The sequence below is a fragment of the Oncorhynchus nerka genome, linkage group LG12, assembly GCF_034236695.1.
Source record: "Oncorhynchus nerka isolate Pitt River linkage group LG12, Oner_Uvic_2.0, whole genome shotgun sequence".
NCBI classification, from domain to species: Eukaryota; Metazoa; Chordata; class Actinopteri; order Salmoniformes; family Salmonidae; genus Oncorhynchus; species Oncorhynchus nerka.
Window position 1 is genome coordinate 17,762,007 of NC_088407.1, and position 22,111 is coordinate 17,784,117.

The 22,111-nt window shown below is 43.8% G+C and overlaps 1 protein-coding gene across 1 annotated transcript in view; it reads left to right on the forward strand.

The window, feature by feature from the left end:
* Positions 1-22,111, forward strand: part of LOC115139040 (IgGFc-binding protein-like) — a 116,834-nt gene that overhangs the window by 92,670 nt on the left and 2,053 nt on the right. The window contains 16 exon segments of the mRNA XM_065025316.1: positions 1,298-1,462; positions 3,236-3,363; positions 5,069-5,340; positions 6,946-7,154; positions 7,904-8,048; positions 8,257-8,504; positions 9,465-9,594; positions 10,529-10,730; positions 11,162-11,323; positions 11,768-11,898; positions 12,857-13,059; positions 13,679-13,814; positions 14,059-14,199; positions 19,014-19,107; positions 19,327-19,367; positions 19,647-19,721. Coding sequence (XP_064881388.1) covers positions 1,298-1,462; positions 3,236-3,363; positions 5,069-5,340; positions 6,946-7,154; positions 7,904-8,048; positions 8,257-8,504; positions 9,465-9,594; positions 10,529-10,730; positions 11,162-11,323; positions 11,768-11,898; positions 12,857-13,059; positions 13,679-13,814; positions 14,059-14,199; positions 19,014-19,107; positions 19,327-19,367; positions 19,647-19,721 — 2,482 coding nt within the window.

Here is a 22,111-nt window from a genome sequence, read left to right on the forward strand (position 1 = left end):
GGAGACGGGAGACACGGGAGACAGTGGAGACAGGGGTGGCAGTGGAGACAGGGGAGACAGGGGAGACGGGGGAGACAGGGGAGACGGGAGACACGGGAGACAGGGGTGGCAGTGGAGACGGGAGACACGGGAGACAGTGGAGACAGTGGTGGCAGTGGAGACAGGGGAGACAGTGGAGACACGGGAGACAGGGGTGGCAGTGGAGACGGGAGACACGGGAGACAGTGGAGACAGGGGTGGCAGTGGAGACAGGGGTGGCAGTGGAGACAGGGGAGACAGTGGAGACGGGAGAGACGGGAGACAGTGGAGACAGGGGAGACAGTGGAGACACGGGAGACACGGGTGGCAGTGGAGACGGGAGACACGGGAGACAGTGGAGACGGGAGACAGTGGAGACGGGAGACACGGGAGACAGTGGAGACAGTGGAGACAGGGGTGGCAGTGGAGACAGGGGAGACAGTGGAGACAGGGGTGGCAGTGGAGACAGGGGAGACAGTGGAGACGGGAGACACGGGAGACAGTGGAGACGGGAGACAGTGGAGACAGGGGTGACAGTGGAGACGGGAGACAGTAGAGACGGGAGAGACAGTGGAGACGGGAGACACGGGAGACAGTGGAGACAGTGGAGACAGGGGTGGCAGTGGAGACAGGGGTGGCAGTGGAGACAGGGGAGACAGTGGAGACGGAGACAGTAGAGACGGGAGACAGTGGAGACAGGAGACACGGGAGACAGTGGAGACAGGAGACACGGGAGACAGTGGAGACAGGAGACACGGGAGACAGTGGAGACAGGAGACACGGGAGACAGTGGAGACAGGGGTGGCAGTGGAGACGGGAGACAGTGGAGACGGGAGACAGTGGAGACAGTGGAGACAGGGATGGCAGTGGAGACGGGGGAGACAGTGGAGGCAGTGGAGACGGGGGAGACAGGGTTGGCAGTGGAGACGGGGGAGACAGGAGAGGCGGGGGAGACGGGAGAGATGAGGGAGACAGGGGAGACAGGAGACGGGGTAGACAGTGAAGACTGGAGACAAGGGAGAAAGGGGAGGCAAGGGGGTTTGCCTGTACTAAAATATTGTTTCTAGGGGGTGCTGATGGAGGTTGCCTATTCTAGTGAGGACGTCAGCACCGGCAAGCCCCTCCCTTGAACCGCCCATGGAAGCTGTGATGGTCTAGTTTGATAAACAATCACCCAGATCCTTACAGTGTATTATTAATCACCACTAATAACCTCCTTCTCCCCTCTATGTCTCCCTCCCCCCCTCTATCTTTCTCCCTCTCCCTCTCTTCTCTCCAGTTGAACGGGCACAGGGTGCGTACTCCTCTGTCCATCGATGTGGCCGGGGCCAGGGTCTTGAGTAGTGGTGTCTACATTCTACTGGACACTAACTTTGGCCTGAAGGTGAAGTTTGATGGAGTCCATCACCTGGAGATCATCGTCCCTGGAGAGTACTTCAACAAGGTACATCCAACTGGACCCAAACATTATAATGTTACTGTATGATGATGATACATATAATATCATGGTCAAATAAGAAGCTTCTTTCACACAAACATGTATTTTGCTGTCTCAAAATATGCACATCTTCAGATCAAAATGATACCGTGAAATGCTTTACTTACGAGCCTTTAACCAACAACGCAGAGTTTTTAAAAAGTGAGTAATGTGCTAAATAAACTAAAGTAAAATAGTAACACAATAAAATAACGATGACGAGGCTATGGGGAGCGGTACAGAGTCAATGTGCAGGGGTACGTTTTAGTCAAGGTAATTGAGGTAATATGTACATGTAGATAGGGGTGAAGTGACTATGTATAGATAATAAACAGGTTAGTGGAGGTAATATGTACATGTAGATAGGGGTGAAGTGACTATGTATAGATAATAAACAGAGAGTAGCAGCAGCATATGTGAAGAGGTGTGTGTGTGTGTGTGTGTGTGTGTGTGTGTGTGTGTGTGCGTGTGCGCGTGTGCGTGCGTGCGTGCGTGCGTGCGTGCGTGCGTGCGTGCGTGCGTGCGTGCTCCAATGACTGTACATGGAGCCTGAGCCAGATAAAAAAAAATAAGATTAAAATAAGGGGGTCAATGCTAATTTTATTTTATTTTTTTATATATTTTTTTCACCTTTATTTAACCAGGTAGGCTAGTTGAGAACAAGTTCTCATTTGCAACTGCGACCTGGCCAAGATAAAGCATAGCAGTGTGAACAGACAACACAGAGTTACACATGGAGTAAACAATTAACAAGTCAATAACACAGTAGAAAAAAATGGGCAGTCTATATACTATAATAGTCCGGGCAGCCATGTGATGAACTGTTCAGCAGTCAAATGGGAGTAGAAGCTGGAGTGACATGGACACCAGGGGTATGAGTGCTACAGATGTGAGTGCTAGTCATTTAGACAGGTTACCTTGGTGTTGAGGGGCACAGAGACTATGGTGGTCTGCTTGAAACATGTAGGTATTACAGACTGGGTCAGGAAGAGGTCGAAAATGTAGGTGAAGACACTTGCCACCTGGTCAGCGTATAATCTGAGTACGTGTCCTGGTAATCTGTCCTGGTAATCTGTCCTGGTAATCTGTCTGGTAATCTGTCCTGGTAATCTGTATGGTAATCTGTCCTGGTAATCTGTCCGGTAATCTGTCTGGTAATCTGTCCTGGTAATCTGTCCTGGTAATCTGTCCTGGTAATCTGTCCGGTAATCTGTCCTGGTAATCTGTCCTGGTAATCTGTCCTGGTAATCTGTCTGGTAATCTGTCCTGGTAATCTGTCCTGGTAATCTGTCCTGGTAATCTGTCCGGTAATCTGTCCTGGTAATCTGTCCTGGTAATCTGTCCTGGTAATCTGTCCTGGTAATCTGTCTGGTAATCTGTCTGGTAATCTGTCCTGGTAATCTGTCCTGGTAATCTGTCCTGGTAATCTGTCCTGGTAATCTGTCTGGTAATCTGTCTGGTAATCTGTCCTGGTAATCTGTCCTGGTAATCTGTCCTGGTAATCTGTCTGGTAATCTGTCCTGGTAATCTGTCTGGTAATCTGTCCTGGTAATCTGTCCTGGTAATCTGTCTGGTAATCTGTCCTGGTAATCTGTCTGGTAATCTGTCCTGGTAATCTGTCCTGGTAATCTGTCTGGTAATCCGTCTGGTAATCTGTCTGGTAATCTGTCCTGGTAATCTGTCTGGTAATCTTCTCCATTATCTCTCTCTCTCACACTCTCTCTCTCTACATCTCGTCAGGTGTGTGGTATGTGTGGTAACTTCAACATGAACACGTCTGATGACAACCTGAAACCAGATCGAAAGCCGGCCAAGGACGTGATGGAACTAGGCAACAGCTGGAAGTCAGAGGGAGACTCAGACCCAGGGTCAGTCACCTTGGACCTCTTACCTTAGACCTTTAACCACAGACCTTATTCATGTGCTACACCTGAAGGAAAATGATTCATATACAAGAACAAACTCACTTTCCCCCACATTGCTGATATGCAGATATCCATCTCTGTAGATATCCTCTCCTTCCTTTCTCTACCACATACATGGAACTCTATTCCACATCAAGTAACTGATGCAAGCAGTAGAATTACATTTAAAAAACAGATAAATATACACCTATTGGAACAGTGGGAACTGTGAAGCAACATAAACATAGACAAAAACACATGCACACACACACACGATAACATACACACTATAACATACACACTATACACACACACACACACGATAACATACACACGATAACATACACACTATAACATACACACTATACACACACACACACACGATAACATACACACTATAACATACACACTATAACATACACACTATACACACACACACTATAACATACACACTATAACATACACACTATAACATACACACTATAACATACACACTATAACATACACACTATACACACACACACTATAACATACACACTATAACACACACACGATAACACACACACGATAACATACACACTATACACACACACACACACGATAACATACACACTATAACATACACACTATACACACACACACACACGATAACATACACACTATAACATACACACTATACACACACACACACGATAACATACACACGATAACATACACACTATACACACACACACACACGATAACATACACACTATAACATACACACTATACACACACACACACACGATAACATACACACTATAACATACACACTATACACACACACACACGATAACATACACACGATAACATACACACTATACACACACACACACACACGATAACATACACACTATACACACACATACGATAACATACACACTATACACACACACACACACACGATAACATACACACTATACACACACACACACACACGATAACATACACACTATACACACACACACACATGATAACATACACACTATACACACACACACACACGATAACATACACACTATACACACACACACACACACACGATAACATACACACTATACACACACGAGCACATGGATTTTCGGTTGTAGATGTGGAGTAGTGGCCTGAGGACACACACTTAATGTGTTGTGAATGTATTCTAATGTTTTTTTTTTAAATGTACTTGGCCAATATACCACGGCTAAGGGCTGTTGTTAAGCACGACACAACGTGGGGTCTCTGGATACAGCCCTTAGCAGTGGTATATTGGCCAATATACCACGGCTAAGGGCTGTTGTTAAGCACAACACAACGTGGAGTCTCTGGATACAGCCCTTAGCCGTGGTATGTTGGCCGTGTACCACAAACCTCTGAGGTGCCTTATTGCTGCTATAAACTGCAGTAAAAATAAATGTTTTGTCATACCCATGTTATACGGTCTGATATACCACGGCTGTCAGCCAATCAGTGTGGCTGTGTGGTTCGAGCCCTGAATGCTGATTGGCTGACAGCATTGTGCCTAAGAACAGCCCTTAGCCGTGGTATATTGGCCATATACCACACTTCCTTGTGCCTTATTGCTTAAATACATACCTCTCTCCTTTCATCTATCTAACCCATTTGTCTCTCTCTCTCTTCATCCCTCCAGATGCTCGCCAGATGAGCGTCCCAGCATCCACCCCAACTGCACGACAGAAGAAGAGAACCAGTACGAGACCCTGTGTTCTTCTGTTGTCCTCGGAGAGAAATTCAAGCCCTGCCACTCTTTACTGTCCCCAGAGGCTTTCCTGGAGAACTGTGTGTATGACATGTGTGAATACGACGGCATGCAGGCCACACTGTGTGATAACGTGGAAGCATATGCCCAAGCCTGTCAGTCAGCCGGGGTCACCATCAGCTGGAGGAACAATACATTCTGTCGTAAGTGAAGAGGGGAAGAGGGAGGAGAGGACAGAGGGGAGGTGGAGAGAGAGGGGAAGAGGGAGGAGAGGACAGAGGGGAGGTGGAGAGAGAGGGGAAGAAGGAGGAGAGGTGGGAGGGGAGGTGGAGAGAGAGGGGAAGAGGGAGGAGAGGACAGAGGGGAGGTGGAGAGAGAGGGGAAGGGGAGGAGAGGAGGGAGGGGAAGGGGAGGGAGAGGAGGGAGGGGAAGAGGGAGGAGAGGTGTGAGGGAGGTGGAGAGAGAGGGGAAGAGGGAGGAGAGGAGGGAGGGAGGTGGAGAGAGAGGGGAAGAAGGAGGAGAGGTGGGAGGGGAAGAGGGAGGGGAAGAGGGAGGAGAGGTGTGAGGGGAGGTGGAGAGAGAGGGGAAGAAGGAGGAGAGGACAGAGGGGAGGTGGAGAGAGAGGGGAAGAGGGAGGAGAGGACAGAGGGGAGGTGGAGAGAGAGGGGAAGAAGGAGGAGAGGTGGGAGGGGAGGTGGAGAGAGAGGGGAAGAGGGAGGAGAGGACAGAGGGGAGGTGGAGAGAGAGGGGAAGAAGGAGGAGAGGTGGGAGGGGAGGTGGAGAGAGAGGGGAAGAGGGAGGAGAGGACAGAGGGGAGGTGGAGAGAGAGGGGAAGGGGGAGGAGAGGAGGGAGGGAGGGGAAGGGAGTAGAGGAGGGAGGGGAAGAGGGAGGAGAGGTGTGAGGGGAGGTGGAGAGAGAGGGGAAGAGGGAGGAGAGGAGGGAGGGAGGTGGAGAGAGGGGAAGAAGGAGGAGAGGTGGGAGGGGAAGAGGGAGGGAAGAGGGAGGAGAGGTGTGAGGGGAGGTGGAGAGAGAGGGGAAGAGGGAGGAGAGGTGGGAGGGGAGGTGGAGAGAGAGGGGAAGAGGGAGGAGAGGACAGAGGGGAGGTGGAGAGAGAGGGGAAGGGGGAGGAGAGGAGGGAGTGGAAGGGGAGGAGAGGAGGGAGGGGAAGAGGGAGGAGAGGTGTGAGGGGAGGTGGAGAGAGAGGGGAAGAGGGAGGAGAGGAGGGGGAGGTGGAGAGAGAGGGGTAAGAAGGAGGAGAGGAGGGAGGGGGAGGTGGAGAGAGAGGGGAAGAGGGAGGAGAGGAGGTGGAGAGAGAGAGGAAGAAGGAGGAGAGGACAGAGGGGAGGTGGAGAGAGAGGGGAAGAGGGAGGAGAGGAGGGAGGGGAGGTGGAGAGAGAGGGGAAGAAGGAGGAGAGGACAGAGGGAGGTGGAGAGAGAGGGGAAGAGGGAGGAGAGGACAGAGGGGAGGTGGAGAGAGAGGGGAAGAAGGAGGAGAGGTGGGAGGGGAGGTGGAGAGAGAGGGGAAGAGGGGCGGAGAGGTGGGAGGGGAGGTGGAGAGAAGGGAAGAAGGAGGAGAGGTGGAGAGAGAGGGGAAGAGGGAGGAGAGGTGGAGAGAGAGGGGGAGGGAAATGGAGGGAGAGAGGGATGAAGAAAGTAAGAAAGAGAGGGTGAAGAGAGTGATAGAAAATGTGTGAGTGAAATCATCCCATACAGTATATTATGTACCAAGAATATATTGAACCAACGTCATGTGTTGTGTTCTGGTTGTCTTCTAACCTCTCTCTCCCCCCTCCTCTCGCTCTCCCAGCCCTGCCGTGCCCCCCCAATAGCCACTACTCTGACTGCACGGCCCCCTGCCCCCCCACCTGCTCTGACCTGTTCCCCACGCTCTGCCACCTTCCCTCTACCACCTGCGTCGAGGGGTGCCAGTGTGACGCAGGGTTTGTCCTCAGTGATGTGCAGTGTGTTCCTCTGGCCAAGTGTGGCTGTGTGGACAGAGTGGGAGAGTACCATGATGTGAGTCTGATTGGTACACACACACACACACTCACACACACACTCACACACACACAGTCATACACACACACACACACACACACACACACACACACACACACACACTCACACTCACACTCACACACACTCACACACAGGCTTCCTCTCATCAGATGAAATTACCTCTGTCTGATATTACCTCTGTCTGATATTACCTCTGTCTGATGTTACCTCTGTCTGATGTTACCTCTGTCTGATATTACCTCTGTCTGATGTTACCTCTGTCTGATATCTGATATTACCTCTGTCTGATATTACCTCTGTCTGATATTACCTCTGTCTGATGTTACCTCTGTCTGATATCTGATATTACCTCTGTCTGATATTACCTCTGTCTGATATTACCTCTGTCTGATGTTACCTCTGTCTGATGTTACCTCTGTCTGATATCTGATATTACCTCTGTCTGATATCTGATATTACCTCTGTCTGATATTACCTCTGTCTGATATTACCTCTGTCTGATATCTGATATTACCTCTGTCTGATATTACCTCTGTCTGATATTACCTCTGTCTGATATTACCTCTGTCTGATATTACCTATACCTTACCTATAGCTGATACGTCATCAAGTGAGCCTACTAAAAGTTTAAGAAATGCGGGGGGGGGGGGGGGGGGCAGTGCCAAAAGATCCTATCATCATTGTTTTTGTTACTGACACACTCCCAGAATCAACAGTCAGTCATAATCCTGACATGTGTGCTCCAGGTGGGTGACTCGTGGTTGACGGACCACTGTGATGGCCAGTGTACCTGTAACCTGGGAGGCTCCATAACCTGCTCAGACGTTAAATGTCCCGACAATTCTGTCTGCATTCTGGACAAATATGGAGAACTCTACTGCAAACCTGAGAGTAAGTCTCTCAATTCTACTCCCAATATTGGCAATATTACCTCTAATTCCACTAGTAGTACTAGTAGATACTATTACACATACTAATACTCAATACTCACACAAACCTTGGCCTTATAACAGCCTATATTATCTTGCTGTATGATTGTAATGTTTCTACCTGCTCATACAGCTTTCTCTTCCCCTTTTCCCTCCCACCCCCTCTCCAGAGTTCAACAGGTGCAATATCCACGGTGACCCCCACTACCGTACGTTCGATGGGCTCACCCACCACTTCCAGGGCCCCTACACCTACACCCTGACCCAGGGTCACGACCTCCCCAGCTCACTGGTCGATCTGCAGGTGCGGGGGAAGAACGTCCGTCGTGGTGGCAGCAGGAAGGTCTCCTACCTGGATGAGGTGTATGTCGATGTCTACGGAGTCAGTATCCGATTCCTGCAGAAGAAAGTAGTACTGGTGAGTTGGATGGAAGAACATACTGTATTTAGAGTGAATGGAAGAACATACTGTATTTAGAGTGAATGGAAGAACATACTGTATTTAGACTGAATGGAAGAACATACTGTATTTAGAGTGAATGGAAGAACATACTGTATTTAGAGTGAATGGAAGAACATACTGTATTTAGAGTGAACGGAAGAACATACTGTATTTAGAGTGAATGGAAGAACATACTGTATTTAGAGTGAATGGAAGAACATACTGTATTTAGAGTGAATGGAAGAACATACTGTATTTAGACTGAATGGAAGAACATACTGTATTTAGAGTGAATGGAAGAACATACTGTATTTAGACTGAATGGAAGAACATACTGTATTTAGACTGAATGGAAGAACATACTGTATTTAGAGTGAATGGAAGAACATACTGTATTTAGAGTGAATGGAAGAACATACTGTATTTAGAGTGAATGGAAGAACATACTGTATTTAGAGTGAATGGAAGAACATACTGTATTTAGAGTGGATGGAAGAACATACTGTATTTAGAGTGAATGGAAGAACATACTGTATTTAGAGTGAATGGAAGAACATACTGTATTTAGAGTGAATGGAAGAACATACTGTATTTAGAGTGAATGGAAGAACATACTGTATTTAGAGTGAATGGAAGAACATACTGTATTTAGAGTGAATGGAAGAACATACTGTATTTAGAGTGAATGGAAGAACATACTGTATTTAGAGTGAATGGAAGAGGAGATGAATCTCACAGTGTTGTGAGTGGAGATTTTCATTTGCATGTGCTGGGTTGTTATTAGATAGAGACATTATGTTTTCCAAATGGGGGTTTGAGACCCACTAGTGGATCATATCTGATGCATATGAAGGTTTAAAACGGTTCGGATCATCTGTAGAGCCACAACACCAATATAAAACACTTCTAATCTAATCACATCCGTTCTCTCTGTAGGTGAACGGTGAGCGTGTGGCTCTTCCTCTCAGTCCTAGAGGCGGCCTGACCATCACGATAAACTCGAAGAACGTGCAGCTGGTCGCCGACTTCGGCATGACCGTACGCTTCGACGGCAAGCAGCACGGAGGTGAGAGACGAGAAAGGGATGGCACCAGTTAGTCAGTCACTCCTCCCTCACTCACTCCTCCCTCACTCACTCACTCACTCACTCACTCATTCCCTCCCTCCCTCTTTCTCCCTCCCTCCCTCCCTCCCTCCCTCCCTCCCTCCCTCCCTCCCTCCTCCCTCCCTCCCTCCCTCACTCACTCATTCCCTCCCTCCTCTTTCTCCCTCCCTCCCTCCCTCCCTCCCTCCCTCCCTCACTCACTCACTCACTCACTCACTCATTCCCTCCCTCCCTCCCTCCCTCCCTCACTCACTCACTCACTCACTCACTCACTCACTCACTCACCTCACTCACTCACTCCCTCACTCACTCATTCCCTCCCTCCCTCCCTCCCTCCCTCTTTCTCCCTCCCTCCCTCACTCACTCACTCACTCACTCATTCCCTCCCTCTTTCTCCCCTCCCTCCCTCCCTCCCTCCCTCACTCACTCACTCACTCACTCACCCACTCACTCACTCACTCACTCACTCATTCCCTCCCTCTTTCTCCCTCCCTCCATCACTCACTCACTCACTCATTCCCTCCCTCTCTTCTCCTCCCTCCCTCCCTCCCTCCCTCCCTCCCTCCCTCCCTCCCTCCCTCCCTCCCTCCCTCCCTCCCTCACTCACTCATTCCCTCCCTCCCTCCCTCACTCACTCACTCACTCACTCATTCCCTCCCTCTTTCTCCCCTCCCTCCCTCCCTCCCTCCCTCACTCACTCACTCACTCACTCACTCACTCACTCACTCACTCACCACTCACTCACCACTCACCACTCACCACCACCCACTCACTCACTCACTCACTCACTCACTCACTCACTCACTCACCCACTCACTCACTCACTCACCCACTCACTCACTCACTCACTCCCTCCCTCCCTCCCTCCCTCCCTCCCTCCCTCCCTCTTTAACAGAGGTGATCCTACCCAGTACGTACAGAGACAGGGTGAGGGGTCTGTGTGGGAACTATGATGGGGTCTCCAGGAATGAGTACATGAAACCAGATGGAACCGTGACGCGGAACCTTGAAGAGTTTGGAAGTAGCTGGAGGGTGACTGACAGGCAGGGGGCGGAGCTAGTGACATCAGAACTCCCCAAGATGGTGCACCTGCACAGGTGAGAGGGGATCACTGGATTCGCTCTGGATAAGAGCGTCTGCTAAATGACTTAAATGTAAATGTAAATGTAAATATATAAACATAATGTCAACACATTTCCTTCATTAGCTTATTTGTTGGTTCATTAATTCATACATTCATAATCTACTGTATTTATAAACACAGCCAACAGTGTGTTTAGATGATTGAGTGTACATACAGTGCATTCGGAAAGTATTCAGACCCCTTAACTTTTTCTACTTTTTGTTAAGTTACAGCCTTATTCTAAAATTTATTAAATATTTTTTTCCCCTCATCAATCTAAACACAATACCCCATAGTGACAAAGCAAAAACAGGGTTTTGGAAATGTTTGCAATTTTATAAAAATGTTTAAACTGAAATATCAGTTCATACCTCAACCTCTCCTCCACCTCTTCACCCTCCCTAGGCGTGATGTGGAGACCGACCCAGAGACAGGCTATGAGACAGCAGGTTGTACTGACGCTCAGCTGGCTGAGTTCAAGGGTATTAAACAGTGTGGAGCCGTATCAGACCCTACAGGACACTTCGCTGCCTGCCATGCATCACTACTCCCCTACAGCTTCCAGGAGTGAGTAGAGACAGAGAGACAGAGAGACAGAGAGACAGAGAGACAGAGAGATAGAGAGACAGAGAGAGGGAGAGAGACAGAGAGGCAGAGAGACAGAGACACAGAGAGACAGAGAGACAGAGAGAGGGAGCGACAGAGAGACAGAGAGACAGAGAGATAGAGAGACAGAGAGAGGGAGAGACAGAGAGGGAGAGACAGAGAGAGGGAGAGACAGAGAGAGGGTGAGACAGAGAGACAGAGAAACAAAGAGATGGAGAGACAGAGAGACAGAGACAGAGAAACAGAGAGACAGAGAGAGGGAGAGAGAAGTTGTTTGTGTGTGTGTGTGTTGGGGGAGCTCGGTTCCAGGTACACACAAGTCACAAGTTTTACCCTGTTTATCAAGAGTGTATAGATGTATCTGAAGTATATTGTGGACTCAACGTCTCGTGCGTGTTCTTCCAGGGACTGTTTGTTTGACCTGTGTGCGGATCAGGAAACCGACTCCCTGCGTTGTGACAGTTATGAGGTGTACGCCCTGGCCTGCCAAGAGGCTGGAGTCAAACTGGGCAACTGGAGACAACAGCTGGGCTGTGGTAAGATATACAGACAGACAGACAGACAGACAGACAGACAGACAGACAGACAGACAGACAGACAGACAGACAGACAGACAGACAGACAGACAGACAGACAGACAGACAGACAGACAGACAGACAGACAGACAGACAGACAGACAGACAGACAGACAGACAGACAGACAGACAGACAGACAGACAGACAGACAGACAGACAGACAGACAGACAGACAGACAGACAGACAGACAGACAGACAGACAGACAGACAGACAGACAGACAGACAGACAGACAGACAGACAGACAGACAGACAGACAGACAGACAGACAGACAGACAGACAGACAGACAGACAGACAGACAGACAGACAGACAGACAGACAGACAGACAGACAGACAGACAGACAGACAGACAGACAGACAGACAGACAGACAGACAGACAGACAGACAGACAGACAGACAGACAGACAGACAGACAGACAGACAGACAGACAGACAGACAGACAGACAGACAGACAGACAGACAGACAGACAGACAGACAGACAGACAGACAGACAGACAGACAGACAGACAGACAGACAGACAGACAGACAGACAGACAGACAGACAGACAGACAGACAGACAGACAGACAGACAGACAGACAGACAGACAGACAGACAGACAGACAGACAGACAGACAGACAGACAGACAGACAGACAGACAGACAGACAGACAGACAGACAGACAGACAGACAGACAGACAGACAGACAGACAGACAGACAGACAGACAGACAGACAGACAGACAGACAGACAGACAGACAGACAGACAGACTATTATACACACACAAATGCACACATTTACACGCAAACATACAGACACAGTCTCACATGTGTGCATGCACACACACGCTCACTTGTTCCCTTCCCCCTCCTGCTCTCTCACCCTCTCTCTCACCTTCCCTCTCACCTTCCCTCTCTCTCCCCATTCCAGTCCTGAGCTGTGTAGCCAACAGTGCCTACTCTGAGTGTATGACCCCTTGCCCTGCCTCCTGCGCTGATCTGGCCGCGCCCTCCGAGTGTGACTTCACTGCCTGTGTTGAGGGGTGCCAGTGTTCCCCAGGATTCACCATGAGCGGAGGCATCTGTGTTCCCTACAGCGAGTGTGGCTGCACCTACTTGGATAGATACTACCCTGTGAGTTAATATATTAAAATAGAGTAGAATCTAGTAAAAATGCAGTAAAACTTAGTACAGAAGGATACAGCGAGTGTGGTTACACCTACCTGGACCAGTACTTCCTGGTGGGGTCATTAAGCAATAAGGCCTGAGGAAGTGTGGTATACGGCCATTATACCACGGCTAAGAGCTGTTCTTAGGCACGGTGTAATGCGGATTGCCTGCGTACAGCCATTAGCCGTGGTATAATGGCCACATACCACAAACCCCCCTTGGTGCCTTATTGCTATTATAAACCGGTTACCAACGTCCTTAGAAAAGTTAAAAGTTATGTTTTGTCATAGCCATGGTCTACAGGCTGATATACCACGGCTTTCAGCCAGTCAGTATTCAGGCCTCAAACCACCCGGTTTATAATATACAATAAGAGATCAATACTGTAGTGCAGTCAGTTGTTGAGATGAGACACAAAATCTGATGACTAAAGTGAATTTAAGAACTGGTGTTGAGACAGGATTGTATGATGTATAACTGTCTCTTTCCCCCTCCTTTTCTCTCTCTCTCTCCCCCCATATCGACCCCTATCCCTCCATTCCTCCATGCCTCCATCCCATTCCTCCATTCCCTTCCTCCCCAGCTTAAAGAGAGGTTTGTGACAGAGGACTGTGCCCTGTCCTGTGAGAGTACGCCCTCGGGCGCCGTGTGCCAACCTAAAGGCTGTTCCGACACACACGTCTGTACTATCTTCAACTTCACACGTGACTGCTACAAAAGTACGTGTGTTGCTACTGATCATGCGTTCGTGCCCAAGTAGTTACAATAAGAACAACGTGAGTGTGCAAAATGAACTGCAATGCCTTCGATAGCAGACTTACCCCTCCACGTTCTCTCTGTCCCCCCTCTCTCTCTATCCCTCTCTCTGTCCCCCCTCTCGCTCTCGGTCTCTCTCTCTCTCCCTCTCTCTGTTCCCCATCCCCTCCCTCTCCCCCCCTCTATATCTCCCCTCTCCCTTCTCAGAGAGCCCGTGTCTGAGTGACCCCTGTCTGAACAACGGTATATGCTCTGAGATTACAGTAGATTTATTCAGCTGTCAGTGTCCAGAGGGTTTCCAGGGCAACCTTTGTGAGATTGAGAAGACAGATACCAGCGGAGGCCTGGGTACGTGACTGACTGGAGCTAATACTATATTCTACTGTACTTTACTGTACTGTATTATACTGTACTATACTCAGTGGTGTAAAGTACTTAAGTAAAAAATACTTTAAAGTACTACTTAAGTTGTTTTTTGGGGTGTCTGTACTTTACTATTTATACTTTTACTTTACCACATTTCCAAAGAAAATAATATACTTTCTACTCCATACATTTTCCCTGACACCTAAAAGTACTCGTTACATTTTGAATTCTTAGCATGACAGGAAAAAGGTCTAATTCACACTTATCAAGAGAACATCCCTGGTCATCCCTACTGCCTCTGATCTGGAGGATAATGTCTGAGTGTTGGAGTGTGTCCCTGGCCATCCATACATTTTAAAAACAAGAAAATGGTGCCATCTGGTTTGCTTAATATAAGAAATTTGAAATGATTTATACTTTTTAAAAAACTTTGATACTTAAATATATTTCAGCAATTATGTTTTCTTTTGATACTTTCTATTAAGGTATCTATACTTTTACGCAAGTATGACAATGGGTACTTTTTCCACCACTGACTATACTGTACTCTACTATACAATACTCTACTATACAGTACTATAATGTACTCTACTATACAGTACTCTACTATACTGTACTATACTGTACTATACTATACTGTGCTCTCCTATACAGTACTATACTGTACTATACTATACTGTACTCTCCTATACTGTACTATCCTATACTGTACTATACTGTACTCTACTAAACTGTACTATACAGTACTATACTGTACTATACTATACAGTACTCTACTATACTGTACCATACTGTACTCTACTATACTGTGCTCTCCTATACAGTACTATACTGTACTCTCCTATACTGTACTATACTATACTGTACTCTCCCATACTGTACTCTACTTTACTTTACTATAATGTACTATACTGTACTCTCCTATACTGTACTCTCCTATACTGTACTCTACTGTACTCTACTATACTGTACTATACTGTACTATACTATACTGTACTCTCCTATACTGTACTCTACTGTACTCTACTATACTGTACACTACTGTACTCTACTATACTGTACTATACTGTACTCTACTATACTGTACTCTCCTATACTGTGATATACTGTACTCTCCTATACTGTACTGTACTATACTGTACTGTACTATACTGTACTCTACTCTACTATACTGTACTATACTGTACTCTACTATGCTGTACTCTACTATACTGTGCTATACTGTACTCTCCTATACTCTACTATACTGTACTGTACTATACTGTACTCTACTATACTGTACTCTCCTATACTGTACTATACTGTACTCTACTGTACTCTACTATACTGTACTATACTGTACTCTCCTATACTGTACTATACTATACTATACTGTACTCTACTATACTGTACTGTACTGTATCCTACTATACTATACTGTACTCTACTATACTGTACTATACTGTACTATACTGTACTGTACTCTACTCTCCTATACTGTACTCTACTATACTATACTGTACTCTACTATACTGTACTCGACTATACTGTACTATACTGTACTATACAGTACTATAATGTACTCTACTATACAGTACTCTCCTATACAGTACTATACTGTACTCTCCTATACTGTACTCTATTATACTCTACTATACTGTACTCTACTATACTGTACTATACTGTACTCTACTATACTGTACTATACTGTACTCTACTATACTGTACTATACTGTACTCTACTATACTGTACTCTCCTATACTGTACTATACTGTACTATACAGTACTATAATGTACTCTACTATACAGTACTCTCCTATACAGTACTATACTGTACTCTCCTATACTGTACTCTATTATACTCTCCTATACTGTACTCTATTATACTCTACTATACTGTACTCTACTGTACTATACTGTACCATACTGTACTCTACTATACTGTACTATACTGTACTCTACTATACTGTACTCTCCTATACTGTACTATACTATACTGTACTATACTGTACTATACTGTACTCTACTATACTGTACTGTACTATACTGTACTATACTGTACTGTACTATACTGTACTCTACTATACTGTACTCTACTATACTGTACTATACTATACTGTACTATACTATACTGTACTCTACTATACTGTACTCTACTATACTGTACTATACTGTACTCTACTATACTGTACTCTCCTATACTGTACTATACTATACTGTACTATACTATACTGTACTCTCCTATACAGTACTATACTGTACTCTCCTATACTGTACTCTATTATACTCTACTATACTGTACTCTACTGTACTCTACTATACTGTACTATACTGTACTCTACTATACTGTACTATACTGTACTCTACTATACTGTACTCTCCTATACTGTACTATACTATACTGTACTATACTGTACTATACTGTACTCTACTATACTGTACTGTACTATACTGTACTATACTGTACTCTACTATACTGTACTCTCCTGTACTGTACTCTCCTATACTGTACTCTACTATACTGTACTATACTGTACTCTACTATACTGTACTCTACTATACTGTACTATACTGTACTCTACTGTACTCTACTATACTGTACTCTACTATACTGTACTCTACTGTACTCTACTATACTGTACTATACTGTACTCTACTATACTGTACTATACTGTACTCTACTATACTGTACTCTCCTATACTGTACTATACTATACTGTACTATACTGTACTGTACTCTACTATACTGTACTGTACTATACTGTACTATACTGTACTCTACTATACTGTACTCTCCTATACTGTACTCTCCTATACTGTACTGTACTATACTGTACTATACTGTACTCTACTATACTGTACTCTACTATACTGTACTATACTATACTGTACTCTACTCTACTATACTATACTATACTATACTGTACTCTACTATACTGTACTCTCCTATACTGTACTATACTATACTGTACTATACTATACTGTACTCTCCTATACAGTACTATACTGTACTCTCCTATACTGTACTCTATTATACTCTACTATACTGTACTCTACTGTACTCTACTATACTGTACTATACTGTACTCTACTATACTGTACTATACTGTACTCTACTATACTGTACTCTCCTATACTGTACTATACTATACTGTACTATACTATACTGTACTCTACTATACTGTACTGTACTATACTGTACTATACTGTACTCTACTATACTGTACTCTCCTATACTGTACTCTCCTATACTGTACTCTACTATACTGTACTATACTGTACTCTACTATACTGTACTATACTATACTGTACTATACTGTACTCTACTCTACTATACTATACTATACTGTACTCTACTATACTGTACTCTACTATACTGTACTATACTGTACTCTACTATACTCTCCTATACTGTACTATACTATACTGTACTATACTATACTGTACTCTCCTATACAGTACTATACTGTACTCTCCTATACTGTACTCTATTATACTATACTGTACTCTACTATACTGTACTATACTGTACTCTACTATACTGTACTCTCCTATACTGTACTATACTATACTGTACTATACTGTACTCTACTATACTGTACTGTACTATACTGTACTATACTGTACTCTACTATACTGTACTCTCCTATACTGTACTCTCCTATACTGTACTCTACTATACTGTACTATACTGTACTCTACTACACTGTACTCTACTATACTGTACTCTACTGTACTATACTATACTGTACTCTACTCTACTATACTGTACTCTACTATACTGTACTCTACTATACTGTACTATACTGTACTCTACTATACTGTACTCTCCTATACTGTACTATACTATACTGTACTATACTATACTGTACTCTCCTATACAGTACTATACTGTACTCTCCTATACTGTACTCTATTATACTCTACTATACTGTACTCTACTGTACTCTACTATACTGTACTATACTGTACTCTACTATACTGTACTATACTGTACTCTACTATACTGTACTCTCCTATACTGTACTATACTATACTGTACTATACTGTACTCTACTGTACTATACTGTACTATACTGTACTCTACTATACTGTACTCTCCTATACTGTACTCTCCTATACTGTACTCTACTATACTGTACTATACTGTACTCTACTATACTGTACTATACTGTACTATACTATACTGTACTCTACTCTACTCTACTATACTATACTGTACTCTACTATACTGTACTCTACTATACTGTACTATACTGTACTCTACTATACTGTACTCTCCTATACTGTACTATACTATACGGTACTATACTATACTGTACTCTACTATACTGTACTATACTGTACTCTACTATACTGTACTCTCCTATACTGTACTATACTATACTGTACTATACTGTACTCTACTATACTGTACTGTACTATACTGTACTATACTGTACTCTACTATACTGTACTCTCCTATACTGTACTCTCCTATACTGTACTCTACTATACTGTACTATACTGTACTCTACTATACTGTACTCTACTATACTGTACTCTACTATACTGTACTATACTATACTGTACTCTCCTATACTGTACTATACTGTACTCTACTGTACTCTACTATACTGTACTCTACTATACTGTACTATACTGTACTCTACTATACTGTACTCTCCTATACTGTACTATACTATACTGTACTCTACTATACTGTACTATACTATACTGTACTATACTGTACTCTACTATACTGTACTCTATTATGTTAATACTTGTTGAGACATATAGTGTTGTTGCAACTGTCTTCTTCTTCATTGTTCCCCAGATAAGAACACAATCATATTCATCGCAGTCCTGGTGCCTCTGGGAATCATCATCATAGCACTGATCTGTGTGTTATGCTACAAATGCTGTAGAAAGTAAGTACTGTTCAACAACCACTAAAACACAACATCAGTCTGTTTATCTCAGCCCTCAGTCCTATCTACACAGTCAACATGAAATAACCAAAGATCGAATTGATCTTAATCCTGACAGTTGATTTTATTCGTCAGTATATTAGACAGAAAAAGCCTGTTAGTACAGTATATTTTTCCACTGTGAATGGACGGTAACTCTAAACCGTTTTGTGTTTACAGGAACAAAGAAAATAAGTATTATTGTGACAGCACAGATTCAAGTAAGTGCCTGTCTCTATCTTGCCTAAAATGTATATATATTTTTACTTTCACTTACATTCATTTTTAACCTGCTTAGCTACTATTATAGTAATATTATACTTCTTAGCTCATATTATCCCAGTAAAACCAGACCAAGGATTTAGATGGGGAGGATTAGGTGAACATAAAATAGAATAAATAGAACAGATATTCCCTGTTCAGGCCTAGGATGCTATAATGGGTGAACTGGTGGCCATTATGACTGAGTAAATTATTTCAAGTCGATTATTTTGACACAGAACATGGGAAGCCAGCGAAAGAGAAAAGCAGGAGAAAAACACCTGTCCCACCTATTCAGCTGATTTATTGCAGAGGCAAGTGAAACTTGTGTTGATGTGTTATAATTATATAACTTTAAACCCACTGAAATGATACATACAAGTTTTGCATTTTTTATCATTTAGTAGACGCTCTTATCCAGAGAAACTTACAGAGAAACATTTTATTACTTTTCTCGTACTGGTCCTCCATGGGAATCGAACCCACATCCCTGGCGTTGCAAGCTACGAACTGAGCCACACGGGACCATATTAACCTTAACCTAACCCTTGTTCCTAAATGTAAATCTTTATTCATTTTGACCCCTATGCCTAAAACTTAAAGAGGCATGAAAACAACCTAGTTCTTTTTTTTAAACCTCCCGTTTCAGACTCGACGTGGCTCATACATGATAATAAACCACCTGCGGTCCTCTCCCAGCGGTCCTCTCCCAGCGGTCCTCTCCCAGCGGAAAAAAGAGTCCTTACATTCTAACCTGGCATCATTTAGTGGAGGAGATACACGCTAGCCTGTGTCCATGCGCTAACCATTAGTTATTTTTATAACAGTGAAAATACATTGAATACATAGATCAAAACCATGCATGGTAAGTTTGACAAAACATTTTAAATTAGAGGATAGACCTCTGTAGTTGGTTCATTTCTCTTTCAATCGGCTGCATTTCTCTGGAAACCAAGCAGAAAATGACTATTGGCATATACATTACTCTTACAGAATTTCCACGTGGGCGAGGATATTGAAAAAGTAATCTAAGCCTATTGGATGATAATTTGTTTTTAACCAGGACAGAAGAATTTAGAACAGACTTTTTCCGACATAACATAGGTACAGCAGGTCCCCTTATTGTATGGGACACTTTTAAATGTTCCTTTTTAAGGCCATTCAATTCAATACTCATCTTTAAAACAAAAGCAATTTAGGTCCAAATAATTCATATTAACAAAGGAAGTAGAGGGACTGACAGTACAGTTAGATAGCTATAAAAACGGTACCATAGAGGCACAGCATACATTAGAGGAAAAACACAAAGAAATGGAGGAATTTAAGTGGGAGAAAATGCACCAAATATTTTTTTAATCTTCAACATAGTATTTCTATCGAAAATAATTTACTGCAACCTCCCAAGTGGCACGCTTGAGGCGTCATTACAGACCCGGGTTCGAGCCCAGGCTGTGTCACAGTGTGACCGGGACACCCATGAGGCGACGCACAATTGGCCCAACGTCGTCTGTGTTAGGGGAGGGTTTGATTCACTAGACAATATTTTGAAAGAGGAAGCAAGCATCAGCATCAGTCTCCTCCACCTCCAACAACCAAAGCTAATTGTAAGGATTTTTCCCCCTAATAATAATGTGAAATGAACAGCTGTACAGAAAGAGTCATGTGAAGCCATAATTACAGAGGAGGAACTCAGATACTCAACAAGGTCTGATTTCATCATTACTGAAACAGGACCCAAGTGGTAAATAAAGACTTAGTCCATTTTTAAAAATCTAGCAAAATGCATAGCTGGAATAGAATGAAAAAGCTATTGTTGGATATTATTCATCCTAATCAGACAGGTTTTTTACATGAACGATACATTGGAGATAATATAAGACACTGGAAACAAACACTATGAAACATCTGGGAAACCAGGCATTGTATTCATAGCTGACTTTGAAAATGCTTTTGATAAGGTACGACTGGAATTTATATATAAATTCCTGGAATATTTCAATTTTGGAGAATCTTTAATGCAATTGATTAAAGTTATGTCTTGTAACCCTGGATGTAAAATAGTAAATAACAACCAAAATAATAAACTACAACCAAATGATGATAACTATATAGATAGATAGATAGATAGATAGATAGATAGATAGATAGATAGATAGATAGATAGATAGATAGATAGATAGATAGATAGATAGATAGATAGATAGATAGATAGAAGTTGTGCAGAAGATGATGTGCAAGTAGAAATACTGGGGTGCAAAGGAGCAAAAAAATATGGGGATGAGGTACTTACTTGGGTGGGATATTTACAGATGGGCTGTGTACAGGTGCATTGATTCAAAGGTTATACTTAAATCTGAACTGGTTCTCTAGCAGATTAGTAAGAATGTCTCACCCGATGTTCAAGAATGGCCTTTTTCCCTTTATTCAGATTACAACCTCTCGCTTTCGGTTATTTGAAAATGAAAATAATCCCCAAAATATCACTGTTTTTAAAACAAGACATAGAAAATTGGTTGCAATTTCACTTTAATCCACCAGAAATGACAGAACAAATATTACAACAAATATTATGCTTAAACTCAAATATACTAATTGATTAAAAAAAATGTAAAAACTATATTTTTGGAATAAAAAATAAATAAATTGTATAATCTTTGTAAATGATATCATAAATAGGACTGGTGGAGTTACGTCACACATGCAG